This window comes from Diadema antillarum, unplaced genomic scaffold (genome assembly GCF_040938485.1).
Source record: "Diadema antillarum isolate AM-2024a unplaced genomic scaffold, OU_Dant_1.0 seq00000781_RagTag, whole genome shotgun sequence".
In the NCBI taxonomy this organism is placed as follows: Eukaryota; Metazoa; Echinodermata; class Echinoidea; order Diadematoida; family Diadematidae; genus Diadema; species Diadema antillarum.
The window spans coordinates 1,346,072-1,368,644 of record NW_027271669.1 but is presented as its reverse complement, the minus strand read 5'-3'; the positions used below and the strand labels follow the sequence as shown (position 1 = coordinate 1,368,644).

Genomic DNA, 22,573 nt, shown 5'->3' with positions numbered 1-22,573 from the left:
TCCCTGGCATCGCCACAAATTTTGTCAAACGCAGCACCTCGTATTTTACGACCACTCGAGCTGTTTCTACTGAGCGATAAAATACGAGGTGATTCAAAGGTGACGTGCAAATGCGGCGATTCCGGAAGTCAGGTATTTTTAAGTCACAGATTGGGTCATGCGCGCACTGTACTGAACCCTGCCTGCTTTGCTACTGCGTCGGCTATTTTTTGATAAGCCATTTCGTCTCCCCATCCAATATACCTCGAACTAACATACTAGGACTGGTATCCTTTCACTGACTGATGAGAAATCTTTGGAGATCGAGGGTCCAGTTGAGATTTTCTCAAGGCTGCGACATACTAATGTGGTACTCTCGCGATTCGAGACAATATAAAATGAAATAACGTGGTGTAAAATCAAAGTAAATGATGAGGGCTTAGTAATGCAATAAGTTAGGCTGTTAATCACGCAAACAATAGACGATGAATGCCACAATTCACATGTAACGTAACGTATAGGGCCTATAACACGTACACAAGCGAGTTGTACAAACAAAGCATGATGCCAACACGGTCGCTGTGTGTACACACGTATTTTGTACACATGTGTCGAAGGAGTGTGTGCGATGAACCGATAGAAAAGCGCGGGGAGAAATTCTAGACGTCCGATACACCACGACTTTCGCTACCCGGTGTGTTTCTACTGAGAATCGTCCTTCGCGTCACCACGCATCGACCACCTCAATAGATGGACGACGGAGCACCTCGCATCACCCGGCATCGGCCACTACCCGATCTGTTTGTACTGAGGAAAAATTTGAGGTGTCACCACGCATCGGCCGGTATCGGCCGGCATCGGCCGGTATCACCACACATCGGCTGGCATCACCTCGAATTTTCGTCGCTCAGTAGAAACACGCTCATAGTTATACTTGCATATAGCTTGCTTGAGAAGAAAGCAAGCTATAGTCTGTAAAGCAAGGTGAAATTCCACCTGTCAAGGGTAACAAATTGCAAACTGCATGCTTATCAGCCTTTTCCATTCTCTGGAAATTATCTGAACAGTGAAAGCAGGACTTACAGTGTGTGAAATCCTACAGGAGCAAACATGTTGGAGAACAGAAAATAACAATATAGTTTATTCTCACAGGACTTGTGGGGGCGGGGTGGATAGAATGCATCGACCAGCATTAGATGTAGGGAGCTCCCGCTCCCATCATTAAGCCCCATCTCTCCTCTATAATGACACCAGTGATAGCCCCACACAATTGATACCAGGAGTATAGATACGCCTTGACGCTTTTCATGTTCCTGCTCTACAGCTTAATAGATGACATTCCTTTGGGGAGTAAGAATGGGTACATTGGAGGCAAAGCGAGCATTCCATCAAACATGCTGTAAGCTAAATTGAACTGAGTTTTCCCCTAGGACTTTTAGCACTCCCCTTTCCCTTTCCCCCAACAAGAACAAAATTAGAGGTTTTGTTGTGGATTTTGAAAGGGACACTGTAGAAAATACCAGACGAGGTTACAGGAAGAGATCCAACAATGATGAATAGTCTGAATCGGTTTGGGAACAGGTAGGATGAAGGAGCAAATAACAGCACAATGCTTTGCTACCAAGATGCAGGAGACCAGCCTGCCTTCAGCTGAAATGATGATTGCTTGAAAATGTCTTCATCCAATGAAAAGTAAGAAACAGAAGCATGGGAGAGGGGTGTAACTTAAGCATCCTCCTTGTTGCCTTCACAAACAATAACATGGAAGGGTTTCAGGCGACATACATTTTTCTGTTCCCAGTAATGTTTTTCATGTGTGATTTTAATCACATTTATCATGGCTTTCTGTTCAGACACTGAAATGGAGTCATTTTACCGACCACTAACAGCAAACAGCATACCATACAAGAACTGTATGTCACATTATATGGCCTGTCGTTCATGTTTAAATGCAATATTATATGCACACAGATATGTATGCACCATGGTAGAAGTGAATACAAAGTTAAAGTAATCACATCTTCTTCATTATGTTTTAATGGGGAAAAGTTAGGTTCAGATGGCAGGATTGTATCCAAAATTTAGCAAAACCTACCAGGAAAACATCTCCATATAGAGCTACAATAGTAAGTATGCTGTCACACTTACAAAAATTGAGAAGTACACAATACATCCCTAAACATGTATCCAGACAATCCATTGTATGTCTGAACTGGTATTGTTTCATTGTTTTCAGTTGCCACCATCAAAAAAACAACAAAAACGAAGAGCTGAACATTTCTTTAGAATCAAACTATTTCCCATAAAAAAAGTCTGAATAGAGAGGAGGGCCTACCTACAAAAATGTTGGCCCTACTCTTCTACACACAAGTTGAGACAAATTATAAATTTTGATGTGACATTTAAATGTCATAGTTTATATGCTCATCACTGCAAAATATGTGGGTTTTGTTGTTGTTTTGTTTTGTTTTGTTTTGTTTTGTTTTGATGTGGGGGGGGGGGGTTGGGGGTTGTTTTTGTTTTTGTTTTTTTTTTGTTTGTTTGTTTGTTTGTTTTTTTTGGGGGGGGAGGTTTGGTTTTCTTAAGCCCTTTTTACACTTGTGTTTCTTAACCCCGAACTTTCTCTGACCCAGGACTATCGTTAGTCCCGTACCAATTTTTTCAGCTTTTTACACTGGCCAATTAGTCCCGTACTATCTCTTGTCCGGGGCTAAGGAGAAAACTGACCTTTTTACACTCGTATTTCTTAGTCCGGTACTTTCCAAACCACATGAATATTCATGATTACGCTGTGTACTGTACACGTACACGCACGCACCGGCAGCACTTGATTACCTCGTTTCTGATTGGTCAGTGAGGGTCGGACTTCGTCTCCGTCGCTTAGCCCAGAATTATTTTTTCGTTCTGTTTACACTCACTTGCTTGGCACCGCAATTGCGGTGCTAACCCTGCTCTTTTGCAGGGCCAGATAGTACCGGACCAGGCCTCGAATTAACCGACGGCCACCGACGGCCATGGCCGTCGGTGCCCCTCTCGTTGGCCGCAATGCCTTTCTTTCCTTGATCAAAGTTACGGCCAAAAAAAATGTGTCCTTTTTCTTGCGACCATGGTGCCCTTTTAGAATGAAAGTTATTATTTATGACGTATAATATGCCCTTTCTCAAAGTCTATACTTTAATAAGCTTGAACAACTTTCCTGATCTCAAATATCATACCTTCAGTTCACTCGCGTCCCAATATATCTGATTCAAACTCAAAGTATCTTTCCGAGATACGAGACGACGTGTAGAAGTCTACGTACATGTACGCCCGACCGGCTTTTACCGTCCCGACTGCCTCCGCAGCGCAGCGGCCATAGAGTTACTAGCTAGGCAGCGGCGGGCCGGAGCAAGTGGTCTCAAGCCATGCTAAAAAATGCCAGGCCTGTCGGACGGCTGCGAGCATTGCGATCTCTCTCGCTCTGCATTCATGCCTCGCCGCCGCGCCGCATGCTCAAAGCAAAATGGCGCCGGAAGTGCTCCAAAGCGAGCGCGGCGTACGCGTTGAGAATGTACTGTATTACAGAACCTACATCGTATTGCGTATGGCCTACTGCCTAACATCGTCTGCTGCGGAGAGATCTTATGTGTGCGTGCACTGCTGGAGTGTAGCAGCACGGTCGATAGCATACAGCTCTATGAGCGTGTTTCTACTGAGCGACGAAAATTCGAGGTGATGCCAGCCGATGTGTGGTGATACCGGCCGATGCCGGCCGATACCGGCCGATGCGTGGTGACACCTCGAATTTTTCCTCAGTAGAAACAGATCGGGTAGTGGCCGATGCCGGTTGATGCGAGGTGCTCCGTCGTCCATCTATTGAGGTGGTCGATGCGTGGTGACGCGAAGGACGATTCTCAGTAGAAACACACCGGGTAGCGAAAGTCGTGGTGTATCGGACGTCTAGAATTTCTCCCCGTGCTTTTTATTGGTTCATCGCACACACTCCTTCGACACATGTGTACAAAATACGTGTGTACACACAGTGACCGTGTTGGCATCATGCTTTGTTTGTACCAACTCGCTTGTGTATGTGTTATAGGCCCTATACGTTACGTTACATGAAAATTGTGGCATTCATCGTCTATTGTTCGCCTAACTTATTGCATTACTAAGCCCTCATCACTTACTTGATTTTACACCGCGTTATTTCATTTTATATTGTCTCGAATCGCGAGAGTACCACATTAGTATGTCTCAGCCTTGAGAAAATCTCAACTGGACCCTCGATCTCCAAAGATTTCTCATCAGTCAGTGGCAGGATACCAGTATGTTAGTTCGGGGTATATTGGATGGGAAGACGAAGAGAAATGGCTAATCATAAAATAGCCGACGCAGTTGTTGCAAAGCAGGCAGGGTTCGGATCGTATTAACAGGCAATGCGTGCGTGACCCAAATCTGTGACTTAAAAATACCTGACTTCCGGAATCGCCGCATTTGCACGTCACCTTTGCATCACCTCGTATTTTATCGCTCAGTAGAAACAGCTCGAGTGGTCGTAAAATACGAGGTGCTGCGTTGGACAAAATTCGTGGCGATGCCAGGGATGTGAGGTGCTCTCAGTAGAAACACGCTCTATGGGGCATTCACATCACGTATAAACACCCAACATGCCCTTTCCAATGTGGCCTTGGTGCCCCTCTGACTGACCTAAGTGCCCTGGCCTCTTGGAAAAAGTGCCCTTTTCTGAATGGCCTTGCCCCTCCAAAATCCTATTTCGAGGCCTGCCGGACTATCGGTGGGGCTAGCCCACTTTGGCAAAAACGAGTGTAAACAGAAAGTGGGCTAAGGATAGTCCCATACCAACCCCCTTAGCCCCACTGTTGGTACGGGACTAAGCAAAAATTTACAAGTGTAAAAAGCCCTTTACACTTGGCTTGGGCAAACAGACACCACAGTTTACTGACACAGTCTTAATGTTAGCTGTGAACATTTACGCCTGAATTCACGAAGGTGGTACAAATGAAACCATGGTTTATTACAAACCATGGACAAAAACCATGGAGCGCCAAGTGTCGCACGGAATACTTTGTTACGAAATCAGTCTTTTCATCGATGAAATGATTATTCTGTAAAGAAATGACAATATTTTGTAACTAAATCAACATTTCGTCCACAAAATGATCATTTCATTAACAAAATGGTCATTTTGTCGACAAAATGAACAATTTTGTAACGAAATACTCCGTGCGACACTTGGCGCTCCATGGTTTTTGTCCATGGTTTAAACCATGGTTTCATTTGTACCACCTTCGTGAATTCGGGCCATAGTGTTCTTGTCTTCCAGGAACATCAGTTGTTTGGTCTACCTCTTTGTAATATGACTGCTCACTTTGGGACTGAAGAAAGAAAAAAAAAGGGAGTACATGAACAGCGTAGTTCTGCCAAGCAAAAATATAGCATCAGGTTTTTTGTGCAATGAAAGAGCTCCATCCTCCCACTGTCAGACGGCAGAGCATAATCCTATGCAGGCTGATAAACCAAGGAGGTACTACAGGCTAAGCCTAGTATCTCATTGGTTAAATTAAAGAGTCTGATGAGACAAAAAGTACAAAACTTTGAAAAGTATAATCTCATTTCATAAGTGAATAGCAACATATCCTCTCCATATTTAACCCATTCAACTCTCTTAAATCCATGAACAGCTTAGGACAGATACCCCCCCCCCCCACATCGAGCCTAATGATTCCATTTTAAAACGTTAATGCATGATGAAAGGTCTACGTTGTATAACGTCAGACAAATGATTCTTTGTCGTGGCATACATTCCAACAAAAAGTCTTTGCAACTCACACCTTTCTGTTTCTCTGCTTTTAAAAGAGCTTACAGGAATCAGGGCATTAAACTGAAGGCTTTCACTACTAAAAATAGGCCTTCACAATCTATGCACTATGCAAAGAGTTTCTGTGGAATGGCATGTTAGACCAAAACTCAACGATAGATGATGCCATGTATCTCTTATGCCACTTGGAATCATCATAATCTTTTATTGTTGCCATGGAAATACTCAATTATGCGATCAAACACAAATGCTCATATGTTTTACTACAAGAATTAAAATGTTGCACATATTTTCACTGAAGGGGTATAAGGATGTACAGACAATGTATGAAGTTATTTGATATGAAAACAATAAACTTTACAAAATAGTAGTAGACAGAACAAAAGCAGTCTAGAGTGACAAGCTTATGACTTCTAAATATAATATCCACTGAAGAAAAAACTTGTTTATAAATTATGTAAGCTTTGTAACAGCACTGTGCACAAGTACTGCTGCAATATCCTCATCATGATACAATGCATACTGTGTCTGAAGTCTAATGTTGAACCCTTTCTCATTGGGAAATACTGAAATATCAAAAATTCATGTTTGATCCTTACATTTACGATGCAATGAAATATTTTGAGTTTTTCTCACGGGAGTGTTCACGCTCAACTGACTCAGTGATCTGCTGCAGGCAAGTCATGCTATGGAATCAATAGCTTGGTCAGCAAGCTACATGCCTCATGTGTGACTACTGTTGATATTCCAAATATTGAGTTGGGGTCATTTAATAAAAAGAATGCAGGTTTTCTGCAGTTGAGCATTCTCAGAACAAATCATCACAGCATTTAGGAACATCATTTTGTGTGCAATTGTGCCTGGAGAGATTTAGGTGCCTTTTAACCTGAAAGTCTCAAATTGTTCTGACGTCAAGCTTTCATTAGGAGGTGCATTCCTATATATTCATAATGTGAATGCAAGCATGCCATGAAATACAACATACTGTAGTATATAGGGTGGTAATTCAAACCTGGTATGAAACATTCATGCAAGCAAGGTATGAGTGTGAATCAAGTTATGACATACAAGTACTGATCATACAGCAGTGTATCTCTCAAGTAACCCAAGACACTCTTTGTATTCTCTCTGTGCTGTTTGCTATTTGCATGATGTAACAGTGTATGGCATAAATGCAGGGGGTCACTCCCATACAAATGTGCTACCCATCTACATCCAACCACCTCAGAAATAGACCCTAAAAGGTACATTATGGCGGACTAAATTTACACACTTAAATGGCATCATAACCATGAAATATATCCTAAATGACATCATTGGGGATGCCATGTACCCTTAAAATGATGTATTTTATTATGGTATCAATCAAGCACAACACCCTAAATGGCATTTTAAATCAATGCTTCTTACACTATATAGTTGGAAAATAAGAACAAAATATTACTTTCCTGAAATACAATAAGGAGTTCTGTTAAAGAGGTATTAGTATGAATGTATTTAATTCACAACACTTAGATGTAGTTGTGAATGTTAGCACGATGCCTTCAAAATGATGATAGAAAGAAAGATAACATCACTTTTAGGGAAAAACATTGATGAAGCCATTTTCTAAAAACAGACCCTTTTCGACATTTTTGGGGGATGCAAGTGCGAAACAAGTCATACCGGTACAGAGAGCAATTTCCCTTCTGTGATATCACACGTAGGTCTACACTTGTATGGTAGTCTACCTGTACATTGCACTTCACATGATTTTGAAGAGCTGAACTGTATGGTGGAGTAGAATATGCAAGATGTATCAACCAGAATCAAAATTTTAGTGGTACAGCACATCACCTAATTCACTGGGGCAATGATAACATGTTCCAAATAGCAATGTTTACATTTTGGTTTTTTTTTTTGGAAGTTCCGCATGTTGCAAGTATACTGCATAGGAGTTATACCACAGTGCTTGCCTATTAAAGAGTGGTGAACTTTCAGGCCAAAAATACAGTGTACCATGGTATTTTGCGAATGACAACGCAGTACAGTTGTACCGCATGAATTTATGTGGTTTCTATTGCTGAAGTATTTCGCCAAATGAGAATGGTGAAATTTCAGGCCAAAAATACTATGGTATTTTGTGAATGAGAATGCAGTACAGTTGTACTGCATGAATTAACGTGGTTTCTATTGCTGAAGTATTTCGCCAATAAGAATGGTGCCAACAATTTACCGTAGTATCTGATACCACAGTAATTCATGTGAATGTACATAGTGAGAATGGCCCTGTTGTCTTTTCTTCAATCCCTTCAAACTCATTCCAAGACTAGCTTTACTTTAAATGAACAAAGGTCCTTGTGGTGGCTGACTCTCATCTCCTCCTGAATGCTATGCATGCCAATTTCTTTCACTGCAGAAAACAAACTGCGACAATAAGCTGTTAACTGCATTTTTTTTTTCTTGTTTATTGTCTTCCTAATCCATCACCAGTCATTGGAACAGTTGGCTAAAACTGCTCCTATACAGATGTCTGGTAGTGAGTCAAGCTTCTCTTTACATATAAACAACGTATGAAACAAACATTTTTGTTTGTTGCAACGACTGCTGTTTAATCCCCCTTGTCCTCAAGGCAAAGTGGATTTGTCCCGCCCATTGAGTTTTTCCTGATTCAAATGAAATGGAATGAAGGGCCCACATTTGATTAATAGATTAACATCTTCTCTATTTGTGTCTTCAGCAATGATGTGTATGATGTGCTCACAGCATATCATAGTACAATACTACCAGGTACATTATTATATTTGAATGAAAAACTTCAGTTGCATTGCTGTAACTCACTCTCTTGAAGATGTGGTACATTTATGACTACCCTTATGCAAGCTGCTAAATCCAGACAAATATTCTTCTACTAAAATACTACAAAAATGCTGGAATACATAGCTCATTTAGGCATTTACTAGGCACTAATGCCTCATATTAGGACCAGATATATTAATGAATTTGAATGCTATAAACTAGCCTTTTATGTATTTTTTTTTCATATTTGCACTGCTTTTCTGAGCAAAATGGGATCTATTGCAAACCCTGGGGCATGTTTGAATTCTTCTTCGCTTACTTTATGCCAATGCCAGCAAACAATTCAGGCCAAAGCAGCTGCTTGAGTGTTCAAGTATTGTGTTCATTCTCTTCCATCATGGAAAAAAGAGTAAAAGAGTAGGTACAATGAAAAGGGAGGGGGTCATGGGCCATGGGGTAGGGCAGGGAAGAAAAATAATGATGATAAAAAAAGGTTGATTTATGATTTCTTTTCACACGGCCTGCTGACTTAAAGTGACAGAGAGAAGAATGGCTGTGTCAATTTGTTCACAAATTGATGCATTCCAAACAGATACCACTTCCCACAGTGCAATGTGTGGCACCGGTGTGCACACCTCACACAGTGCAAACATCGTCAGCAGCTTCAGAACACCTGAGCTCCAACGAGGTGATTCACACTTTGCGGTTGTAAAATTGCATGTTGACAAATTACGCTCACATTAACACTTCAAATGTTCACTGTAAAAAGAAAAAAAAAATCACATTACATGAACAGTGGCAAACACAACATACAGACGTGACATGGCTGTCTTTTCCGGTCTATGATGAGGTAGATGAACTCTCATTAATAAATCATGACAACAAAATCATATCATAGTAGGATGCAATGCAACCCCACACAGTTCAGAAAGAACTATCTCCCACCATCACAGAAGCAGAATTCAGTCATATTGTCCTGATATTCATCTGCAAATGAGAAAATGATGACACTTAGTTGCCCTCGACAAAACTGTTTTTGTACACTGCAAGGTTTTGAAGAAAACAAAAGAAAATTTTCAATGATAGTTTCTCTGACTAACAAGGCTGTGAATGGACTGTAGCAAAGTACCAATGAAATTCTAAGGACACCACTATCAACAGCATACATGAAAAGAGAATGGATATTGCCTTAACAGGGCAGTTTTCATTTGTGTGTGTGTGTGGTGTGTGTGTGTGTGTGATGAAAGTTGTAAATGATGGTAAATATAGGTCTGTAGAAACTATCACAAAAAGTAAAGCAAAAATATTATTTAAGAATGGCCATCAACACTTGGAAAACATTTCAGATTGGCATGTTTTTAAGTAAACATCTATACAGAGCTACCTTCCTCAACTGATGTGTTGCCCCAAGTATTTAAGTTATTGATCCATTCTAAAACAATTTAGTTGTGTCATTTTTTTCAAATAATTTTCTCATGAATGTGCTCTGATCATATGACATCACACCATACTATATGTGACTGTGACTATTGAGTATTATCAAACTATAAATTCCATGGGTTTCTTTTCAATTTCAATATCGCTGCATTCAAACTGTGATATGTATATATCGTATATCATACATTAAGTGTTATTCTGCTGTATTGCAATGGGGAACACGGGGCATATATGGAGCAAAAGAAACAGCTATCGTTATGACTGATTACATCAATTCAGGGCATTATTTGAAAAGGAAAGAATTATGGCCATACAAATTATGTCAAGAAGGAATGACAATGAAAACTGAGTGATCAATGATTATCTCTCATTGGGTTGTCACATGATCTATTGGCTGTATTCAATGCTTGATGAAATAGATGGATGTGACCAATGACCCCTGTCAAGATCTTCACAATAGTCACGTTGAAATGAGCATTGATGTGACTTCTGGCACAGACATATTTTTCTGCTGCATGAGAACAGATGTCACTGGATATAATAAAGGCTTGTTAAAAAGTTTTATTTCAAAAATATTTTACTAAGAACAGTCTCCCTGTTCTTAGTATTCAGCAAAGGACATGGCACTCAAACAGTTTGTATGGGCTGTGCTGCTATCCTTGTTGCTTTCTAATATACACAGAGTTATTGCTGAATTCATATATCAATCAAAACCAGCATTTACAGTATACAGAGAACACAAAGTTGTGTAGTGAGAGTTGAAACCTTACAATTAACTGAAGTGTCTAGAAAAAAAAAAATTTAATCATTTAACAACGACAACAAAAGCTGTGGCAAACTACACAAGCAACAGGTCGATGGTGAATGCTTAGACAAGTTTAACTATATATTTAAAATGAGTTAGTTCGGTGCCGAGCATCTTGGTCAACAGACAATGTTTAATGCTTGAATGCATGAACCAACGATTGCTGTATGGTTGGTTGTTTGTTTGTTTGTTTGTTTGTTTGTTTGTTTGTTTTTTGTCATAGTATATGCCAACTGAGTGTAAATTATCTGGAATACATATTTTTCTTAATTCTGCTCATAATGTCAGTGGTAAATGATTACAAGTAGACTAGGCATTATCTTTTAGGATTTATATATTGGTGAACAAATATAATTGCATGAGAATTAGGTAGGATAGGCCTACATGTTCATTGAATATCTAAACAGCATTTAAGTTATGACAGTATATCAGACATCTAATAATTATGCACTCTTTAATAAAGTTCTGACCAAACATGCTTATTATTCAAAGATTTAAGTGTTAACTGCTTTCCCAAAGGAGACATGTTTTGTTCTGGAGCTTGCACAGCTCATTACACTTTCCATTTTACACAGATGTTTTGAGGTTAAAAGGTACCCAAAAGCTTTTCTGTGGTCACTGACAGAAAGAAAAAAAAATGCATGGAACCAACCAGATTTCCAGTAACCCAAGAACATGATGCAGGTCGATGCACTACAGGTGGATTATGAGTCAGGAAAGCTGCAGAATCTCAAACAAATGTTGCAGGAAATTCCACTTTTTGGACCCAAAAATTTTAAACAAAGAAATCTGGTGTGAACAGACTAAAGAAGTTCAAACAAAATTTCAGCACATCTCCACTAAACCACACCACACATATGGAAGTGTTTATAGCAACTTCCCATATCCAAGCCACCAAACTTCCACTGCACTGCAGTCGCAATATGAGCAAACTGAATAAGGATCTGCCCTGACCTGTTCTAACCAGGGAGGTGGGAAGAGAGGCCCCTCTTCCCACCTCCCTGTTCTAATACTCTTGGTATGTTGAATTGGTGGACTAGGAGTGGGGAACTTACATCTCAATTTCACTTCATGAATTTGCCATTATTTTCTCCTATGTATCCCCTGCTAAATGTGCAGCAGATTATACATCCAGGGGGTTATGCATAGCATTAAAAGGAAAGGAGAAAAATGTGAAAAAGGTAGCCTATAATCTACATCAGTAGGCAGAGGATGCAGCTATGGTCTTTACTGTCACGCTAAATGTCTGATGTGACAAAATTAACATTGTTTCTGCTAAGTGATACATCTGATGTGGCAAGACTATGAATAGTAGATGCACGCGAAGCATCTCCTGCCTATTATATCCACTCATCTTGCTGTAGCTGTTGTTTTCTTATTATCAACTATGAATTGGTGGCAGTTTTTCTTTTTTTTTCTTTTTATCAACTAAAGCAAGACGATGGATATAGGCCATGGGTGCTTCCACTGTTCGTAGTCTCCCCGCATCAGACATCAAAGACAATAGCAGCATCCTCTGCCTAGATTATAGGCTAGCATCAGAGATGGACTGTACTGAACAGGAGCCTGCTCAATGTAACCAGCCGCGCTGATCAGAGTTTGCCATCAGCATGCACCAGAACTTATTTGCCCCAACCGTATAACAGCAGACATATAGCGCGCATAAAAATAATTGTAAAAGTTATTTCTTTAAAATTAATCATATGTAAAATAATCATATTATAAAGATAAAGGTGTAAATATTCATATTTGAATGACGTGCCTCAAATACAAAAACAACAACAGTACTGAACGGGAAGAAGAAGAAGAAGAAGAAGGAGGAGGAGGAGGATGAGGAGGAGGTGAGAAAGGAGAAGAGGCAGAGTTAAAATAAAGTTTAGTCTAATAATAGTGTTTTCCATTATCTGTTCTCTTCATTACATTTGGAACAGGATCTTGAATAGTTACAGTAGACTTAAATTTGAGTCTTAAATCATAAAATTTCATGTTTGAATGCTAGAAATAAAAGTCAAATGTAAAAACATTTATAAACAACACAAAACAGGATGTACAAGTAGCAAACAAGTTAAATCTCTTACATGTTGAACTAACACTAAACTTTGTCAGAATTCCTCATATTCACAGCATCAATATTCCATGCTAAGCATACAACTTAATAAAAAAAAATCCAAGAAAACAATTTCAAATCTAAAACATCACCCCAAGGTCATTTTAGAATTTCATTCCCCAGTTTCTTGAAACATTATTTCAGGGATTTACATAATAGAGCAGTGAAGCAAAATTAATATCTTAATGTATGCAGCAACTTATAAAAGGATGATAACCACATACTATGATGTACAACAAAAAGTGCTATCAGTGCAAGTAATTTTTTTTTTCAAAGCAATACATCTTCAAAAACTAAAGTTAACTGAACTAGATGAGATTACTAAGTATCCTGTTTGGAGTACATGTACAATGAATCAATTTAAATGTCATGCAGAGTGTCATGCAGACTGTGTGATTTCTCCTTTTTTCCTTTTTTTTTTTCTTTTTCTGCATGCATATCTGCAAGACTTGACAAGAGTTTACACGGAACAATAATACACCAGGGGCGGACTGTACCAGACTGGAAGAAGACGAAAAACTCATGATAATGAAAGCAAAGGGTCACTACCATTTTCCCCATTTGAATATGGAACAGATGTCCACACATTTTATCCACTTAATGTTTAATTGACTGAGCTGGTTGGATGTTCTACTAGTAGGCCTACACGTGACAAATTCAGTTCAGATACAAGAAGAATTTTGAGGAAACTTTATTTTGTGGTAGGTGGCAACTTGATCGTGGAAGAAAGCGCCGTGGATGATGCGAAAATACCGCTGTAAATGCTTGTCTATCCACGCCTAAACAATATCCTCTCAAAAAGCTATCATCGGTTGTAATCTAACAACAGAGGCTTGCTCGGTATAATGGCGACAGCAGACGGTGGACTAAGGAATGCGCCGAGTGACAGGGCGGCAAGGCGGGGCGGCCAGGAGAAGTGAAATCTCCCGGCGGCTGCCCGATCGCTTACACTGGTTGCCCTTATTCAAGTGGCAGTTTTCATTCACGGAGTTTTCCTTTCAAACGCCGTGTGATTGGTAAGCCGGCGACCCCGGGTTGCGAGAAGGCCAATCGCCGATCAAAGCCCCAGTCACTACATGATCAGCTTTGGTCGGAGGAAAAAATAAATAAAATAAAATGAAAAATCAACGAGCGTTCAAACTTACCATTTACTGGGTTGAGAGGTATTTCCGTGTAATATCTAAATTGAAGGAGGCTGAGTTCTGAATAAACGTTGGTACATGTTGTAAGTGTATTTCCTCTAACAGCATTTGGTCTCGTCGAGAAAAGAGTTAAAATAGTGGCCATTATGAGTCCCAAGCGATCCATTTTCAACGCAATGCGAGCTTCTCGCAAGTCCTGCTGATGACAGAAATACGGCACTTTGCCGGTATCCAGCAAACCCTTCAAAAGTCTCGAACAAGTTGATGATCTAACCACAAGTTATGACTTCTGCAAGCCAATGACGACGCATCATTAGTGTTACTCAGGTATCATCAGGAGTAAATGATATCATCTTCTTATCTCCAGAGGTGATAAGGCTAGTCTGTTGGTCCAATTCGGATTCAGCAAATCCACTCCGCAAGGAGGACTCGTTGAGCGCTGCACCGCTCTTTGGTAGCCGACGGCAGGTATATACGCTCCAACTCCACCGCTTTGTTGTTTCTAGAGTTTTATGGTCCATTGACTCGCCGATCCAAGTAGAAACGAAACCACTCAATTACGGATTATACCACTCTACAAGAGGGACCAACGTGTCGTGGTGGAAACTAATGCAACTTTTCATCATCCTGTCTCATTGACTGCTGTCGTATACACTGCGCATTTCATAACGATTAGTTTTAATAAGAGATAACTTTGCTCGTTTTGCTATACAAGTAATCTGACAAGCAAAACGGCTCTCGAAAAGTACGTTTTGTTTCTCAGAGAATACATGTATACTAATGCAGCTCCCTCCGAAAAAAAAGTTACACCAAGTAGATAGCCTACCTCTCCCAAAATATATTCGTCCATTATGACGAAGGGGAAATCAACCTGTTGCTTCTCACGAACGTGATAATCGAAACGTGAAAAGTCATCGATAAGTAAAAGCGCTAATGAGATGAGAGGATAAATCCTGCCACAAGCCCATTGGGACTGGATTATTGGGCCCACGTAAGCCGGACTCTTCTTCTTTTATCTCTATGTATTTTTTTCTTTATCTCTTTTGTTATGAAGATCTGGAGATGATTATGAGGTAAAATCTCCATGAATGTCGTGGGCTGCATTGCAGAAACAACAAACCACACAATTTAACAAACCACACGATTTAATGATAATAATATATAGGTCATCATGTGCCTCGGGGCAAAGGGTCGAGATTATAATGATGATATTATCAGACGCAATAAATGCTTGGAAGCTGTCGACATCATATTGTATCCTTCTTGGGTTGCCCACGGACAGACAGACAATCAAACAGATAACACAGTGTGTTTCAGCTAATGAGAACAAAATGTGACTTATCACCAAATATCCCGGACAACGTCGGTATACGCGCACTTAATAATTCCCATATAATCACCCCTGTACATAGTGACAATTTACTGATAAGTTAAAATTGATAATTTACTGTTTTATACTATTGAATGTGTCTATGGCATATACAGGTCCATTTTATGTTATCATTTGGGTAGTGTAAGTATTTGCAAGTTGTGTGTAGTGTGAATGTAACACTTTTATGACTCTCGTTGTACTGAGCTAAATTCCAATTTCATCAAACAAGCAAAAATCGTCACATTCTTAGCCATACCTGCATTGTAGGTAATTAAAACGCTATGAAAACAGCGCAGAAAAACATCCCCTTCTTTATATAATGCAGACTTAGAGATATTTCATGAACAGTCACCCGTCCTTCATTATGTATAAAAATGTAAGTTGTAATAGGCCCACAGCATATAAGTGAATTCTCCACATGCATTGAAGAGCTTGCTTCCAAAAGGCGCTAAATCCATCATGTTTCAATGGATTTAGGGCCTTTTGGTTGAAAGCTCTTTATATTGTGTCTAAAATATAGGGCTAGATAAGATAGAATTATCCTCCACTGCATGGCCTGTATCACATTTTAAGGCGAACCTCTTCGAATATGACTTCATAATGTGAGTGCAAAGATGTTGCAAAAGCGGTGGAAAAGAACTGTCGATGATGTCATCTTCAACGGTTCATCATCATTACGTGCTTTAAGTATACCCCTAAAGCTGCACCTGTAGCCAACCTTAATTAGCATCCATAATATGACGTTTACAAGATGCTGGGTGCTGAGTATTTTGTGGTTTCTTCTTAAGTCTCCGTGGTATTTATCGATTGTTTTCCGCGCTAGCGCGCAGAAAGAGAAAACACAGACAACTATGATTGGAGCAGGATTGAAGGAGTGCAAGCTATAGGTACTATAGGTTCACCATGCTATAGTTCACCATGCTATAGGTTCACCATGCCAGGACGGAGCGACACTGTCTTTTCTTTCTTATTGGAGACACGACTCGTTTCACGACGGCCTGAAAATCAAAGTGCTTTCTCGTGGTCTTTTGCCACACACAGCTCAAGCTCTTTCTAATGGCTTAATTAGCCAGTAGAGCGACTAATTGCAACGTATTTTGCAGGCTCATGAAGGAAGTGTATCAACCACTGCCTTTCAAGCCCTTTGAATGGAGCGAGTATAATAGGATCTCGTCAGAAAGGGTATAGAGCGTTCCAGCTTTGATTAAAGATGGTCAGGGTACCTGAATACTGAAGGGAGTTCACACAGGCGTTCTTTAATGTCCGCCTTTATAGAAAATCATGTTGCTAGAATCAATGGACTCTTGGGGTTTCTTTTCTGCGGCCAGCGAAGGATTAAAGGTCGCCCCCTATTCTACTCGAGCTTTAATTCATTAGGGGTGGTCCATTCTCTTTTTCAAAGCAATTCCTTGGTATGTGAGTTGCTTTCGAATTATACCTGCATGTACGCTTCATAAACGGGGAACAATAAGAAGATTACTCAAGAGCCGTATACAGCGAAGTAATGGTCTAAACAGAAACTTTTCCTTGAATCTTTTGGAGAAAGTTAAGAAAGTTTGTTTGCGGCAGTTGTATAATCCCGTCAACAAAAAGATGAATAAAGACGTTAGTGAAAACAAAAGGAAGACATTCAGGAGCTTACTTTAGCCATGATTAAAGTCTCGAACCAGGACGGGCCTAAACTTGCCCGCAATTGAATACTGGATTGCGAGGTAGAGGTAACAAAATCTCTCCTCCATAATGCACCTTCCTATAAAGTAAGCCAGTATCGTGACTTTATGACAGCAAATATGGGTCATTTGTATGTGTAACTTCTTATCATCTTTACCCCTATTGTGTAATGTGGGTTCAGAGAAAACAGAAACATTATTTGGTATAGACCAGAACACATCAGTGGCGTTTCGGAAAAATCGCACAAACCGTTCAGAACGAAGTTCTGAACAGTTTGTGCGATATTAACAGTTTTGATTAAAACCACCTACTTTTATATTAAAACGGACTGTCCGCCTTCCCCCAAACTTCACTGATGTGTTCTTGTTTATTCACTGAATCCACAAAATTTCTGAGGTAAATTTCCCTGAAATGAAAGAAAGAGATCCTCGTACACCTTGTTTAACATTTTATTTCTTGGTTCCATACATTAAAGATTCGGCACCTGTCGAATTTGGCGGTTTACTGTAGTTCATTTTAATTCCACACAGTCCAAAATAACTTCAAATCTCATTGACATTAACTCGATTAACTACCAGCTTCCGAACAAAAGTATTCTCTTAAATATTTAACACTATTGGTCTTTAAGATTTCATACAGTAATGTCATAGGTATAGCATAAGTATTTCGTGCACGCTGGTACATCATTGTACTCAAACCGATAGTGCTGCGTTGTTTAACAAATGCACCATATTAAAAGTGTTTACAAAACCAAGGAGGTACTAGGCAAACCTAGTACCTCCTTGACAAAACAGTGTAACAAATTGTTGTAAAAGACATCCACTCCCTGTTACTGGAGTGTTAACACTATCCTCTGAAATCTCGCAATAGCAAAACGCGAGAGATCGGGGTAATGCAAAAAACACGATAAGACGAAAATTTGCTGAACAATGCGATGTAATCTGCGGTTCAATTTAGAGCCCGCAACCTATAAAATTAGCATGGTATTAATTGATTCTGAGGTGAATTTGGAATCTCTCTTTCTGCTGTAACACTCACTTTCACTTTTTTCACTTTCTTACTTTGAACTAAATCAAATCGATCAAATGGAGAAGTAACAAAGGCAGTAAGTTACTTTCCTTATGCGAAAACTATTAGTTCACACTCGGCTTTATCAATTGTTTTGATAAGTATCATATATAAGTGTTCATGGGTTCTTCAGCACATTAATACTAAATAGTTCGTGAAACATACTTATGCATAAAATCATCAAGAATTTCAAATTGAAATCAGTCACTCAAATAGGTCACAATTATACGTTAAAACATTGTTGCGTGTATACAACTGTGTAATACTGAAATAATTAAAGGACAAGTTCACCTTCGTAAACATAAGGATTGAGAGAATGCAACAATATTAGTAGAACACATCAGTGAAAGTTTGAGGAAAATTGGACAATCGATGCAAAAGTTATGAATTTTTAAAATTTTTGTGTTGGAACCGCTGGATGAGGAGACTACTACAGCTTGTGAGTCATATGCGTACAACAGTATAAAGAAAATGTAAAAGAAAATTCAACATATTTTCACTTTTTTCGCATAATAAAAGAGCTCTTGACTTGCCTCTTTCTAAAGGCAGGGGGAATAATATTGCCCATAACATTTGTCGGTAACGAGTCAGGGGAATGTGTACTTTTTTCAAAAGATGGAATTTGTGAAATTCTCTTTATATTTTCCTTATATTGTTGTACGCAAGTTATTCATACACTGCAGTAGTCTTCTCATCCAGCGGTTGCTGCACAAAAATTTTAAAAATTCATAACTTTTGAACGGATTGTCTGATTTTCCTCAAACTTTCAATGATGTGTTCTACTAATATTGCTACATTCTCTCAATCCTTATGTTTATAAAGGTGAACTTGTCCTTTAAGCATGATTACCGGTGACAGTCGGCACGAGCCTCAGTCTCTGCAACGACTCTGTTGACTGAACATGATGTCGTTTCAGTATTCGAAAACATTAATCAGCATTTAGTCAATCTATGAGCATACCAAATCCCGTTGTACCTGTATTTGTTGTACGCCTTATATAATGAAGTTTACGTTCTTTCTTCCATGTATGATAGCAATGTTATATTTTCATTCTTTTTCGTTTTGCAGGAGACATTTGTCATGAAAGTACTGCTGCTGCTGTCCTGTTTTAAATGGCGCACGTGTGAATGCACTCGCACACGCACACGCACATAAGCAAACAATGACCGGTTTCCTCGAAATCGAATGCGTTACCAAATCTTTACAAATGTCGTTCTTTACGCGTAAATTGTAGATTTTGAAATTAATTAAGTTGAATTGAAAAAGGTCCTTAGTGAAATCTGACTGGCGAGCGGAGGTCAATTTGCGCAGACAAAAAAAAAAAAGAAGAAGAATTGTTTGAATAATGAACTCTGTCACTTAAAATGCTTTGGAAATGGAAACAGAAACAGAACCATAATGATGTATGAATTACGCACGTTTGAATCAGAGTCAATCACAGCAAACCCCGAAAAAGAACCCATATAGGAAGAGCTAAAAGAGTTTAACACCAACCCTCAGAGCGCGCGAAGCATACGAGTAGTCAGACAAGGTGTTGCTGGTTTTATCCCTTTATACAAACACATTGGAAAATTCCGGGTACTGGTGGAAAATCATGGAAACATTTGACATCAACAAACTGTGATTGAGCTCGATGAATTCTTTTATACATACAACCTCGAGGCTAGTCATGTTCTCCTTTGTGATGAACTGTATGGCAATGTATGTGTTATTCCTCGTTTCCATACCGGTTTTTTTTTTTTTTTTAATCATTGACAATGCATTTTTGTATCCTTATCTATCTGAACATCACGATAACTCGCATTGTTGAAACCTCCCAGCGTATTTTGTTTGTTTTCAAAATAAATAGGGGAACTTTAGAACGCTCTAAGGGGCTAAAGGGCTTTTTACACTTGTGTTTCTTAACCCCGGACTTTCTCTGACCCAGGACTATCGTTAGTCCCGTACCAATTTTTCAGCTTTTTACACTGGCCAATTAGTCCCGTACTATCTCTTGTCCGGGGCTAAGGAGAAAACTGACCTTTTTACACTCGTATTTCTTAGCCCCGGACTTTCCAAACCACATGAATATTCATAATTACGCTGTGTACTGTACACGTATACGCACGTACCGGCAGCACTTGATTACCTCGTTTCTGATTGGTCAGTGAGGGTCGGACTTCGTCTCCGTCGCTTAGCCCAGGATTATTTTTTCGTTCTGTTTACACTCACTTGCTTGGCACCGCAATTGCGGTGCTAGCATCGCAATTACGGTGCTAACCCCTGCTATTTTGCAGGGCCAGATAGTACCGTACTGTCGGTGGGGCTAGCCCACTTTGGCAAAAACGAGTGTAAACAGAAAGTGGGCTAAGGATAGTCCCGTACCAACGGTGGGGCTAAGGCCCCCTCCCCCCCCCCCCCCCCTTAGCCCCACCGTTGGTCCGGGGCTAAGCAAAAATTTACAAGTGTAAAAAGCCCTTTAAGGGCTTTTTACACTTGACTCACGCAGTTTCAATTACGTTCTTGTTGTTTTGTAATGTTTTTGAACTTGTGAACAGAATACCGAACTCGGGGAGACATAAAAAAATGATCTACCGTAGGGCTCACACCCATAAATATTTCCCCATAGGGATGTGTGTTAAAAATCAAATTTCAAAAAATTCTGTAAAATAGCTGGGAGAAATGAGGTGTTTCAGCTTCACTAACCTGAATAAGTTAGATATACCCTTTCATTCATCAAATTCTCAGGGTGGATAATTCAGTTCAAATTCTGTCCAGAGGTCCGCAAAGCCAGACTACGAGTTCTTGTCACTCAAAAAATCACCCATTTTCCGTACACGTACCCAATGAAATATAGTCCCCTCAAATTCCACCAGAAAAGCTTTCATCTTCCAACCAAAATGCAATTTGTAGAGGAATTCATACTTAATATCTACAGCTATTCAGTTTTTTGCCAAACTACATCATTGATTTTTAATTAATTTTTTTCTTCATTGGGGTACGAATTTGTTAAAGGGCCTGGGACATTCCATATAAGTATATGAATATAAGAACGACCCAAGTCCAATTTTTGGCCAAATTTAGTTTGACATGGGAAATTGTAGCTTATGCATGGACTCATCTTGTGTGTAAATGATAAATCCTAATTACCCCCGGAAGTGCCTGAAATGAATGAGGGCTCGTGGCGAGTGGTTTGTGCGGCACGGAGACGAACGCAACACGCTGCCTCCCCCATTCTGTATCAAATGTAGTGACCCCCGAATGAGAATAGCGCTGGCTCAATGGGTCAGCGAAAATACGGTAGGCTACAAGAGAGCTCCCTGTTCTTTCTCCTAACCCAAAATGGCTGTCCCAGCGAGCCACGAGAGCTTCCGAATGGACGCACACTCTCAGTGCGCATGCGCATGAAGAGAGGCCAAAAGAGCCACGCGTCTTCTGGCCTCTCTCCTCCAATCACCGCAGCTCGCGGTGACAATATTTGTGTATGATGCGTACACACACACACGCACACACACACACACACACACACACACCGCAGCGTCTTCTGGCCTCTCTCCTCCAATCACCGCAGCTCGCGGTGACAATGTTTGTGTATGATGCGTACACACACACACGCACACACGTACATTAAAACTTGTCTCAGTGGTAGCATGACACAAACTTCGGTCGTTCGGAGTTTACGTACCATGAGGGATGGCGATCGGCTGCCTTTAATGTAAGAATGAAGGACTTGGGTCATTCTTACATTCAGTGCCGTATATAAAGAGAGTCTGGCCAACTCGGTTTTCGGCATATGAGATTTGAAGCCTGTGATTGGTCAAAAGCTGGTCCCATGATCTACAGGCGCCATGTCGTTACCAAAGTCAATTACGCGGGCGCGAGCATAGCTCACACGCAGTGCCCATTGTTCATTTCGCGCAGCTACGCGCTAATGTTGCTTGCCTTTAGGACGTCCCCAATATTGGTCACGGTGCAGTGGGTATAATAATTGTCATTGCCGTTGTCTACTTTATCGAAGTAGAAGGTATACACGAAAGATATTTTGATATTATTATCTTACCGCGATAAACTAGGGAGGTGACTCCCTGGATAAACTGAAGATTCGTCATGCCTTCCTGCGCAGCATGGCGTTGCATGAAAGAACCTGGCACAAGTAGTAGAGTCATCTTGGGTGGTTCCGTGACCAACCTCTCTGAACCTTTTTTTCTCAGTGGATTTGTCATTCTTAATCATTTTGAAGGAAAATGAGCTCCTATGTACCTCACAAAAATGATGGGAATTTTTTCTACAGCCCCAAATTCAAAATGGCCGCCAAAATGGCTGTCACTGCCTATATCTCAGTAACTAATTCACCTAGGAGGTTGATTTTGGTGTTTCGACATAGGTTTTGGGGGTTAAGAATTACCATGCTTCTTTT

At 40.1% G+C, this 22,573-nt stretch overlaps 1 protein-coding gene across 1 annotated transcript in view; it reads right to left on the bottom strand.

Annotated features, from left to right (window-relative positions):
• The window catches only part of LOC139739059 (glypican-5-like), a gene marked incomplete at its 3' end in the record, with an annotated part of 66,475 nt that extends 52,128 nt beyond the window's left edge, over nt 1-14,347 (bottom strand). Inside the window, exon 1 of the mRNA XM_071649672.1 lies at nt 14,070-14,347. Coding sequence (XP_071505773.1) covers nt 14,070-14,232 — 163 coding nt within the window. The remainder of the gene's footprint in view (nt 1-14,069) is intronic.
• Between the last annotated feature and the right edge of the window lie 8,226 nt (nt 14,348-22,573).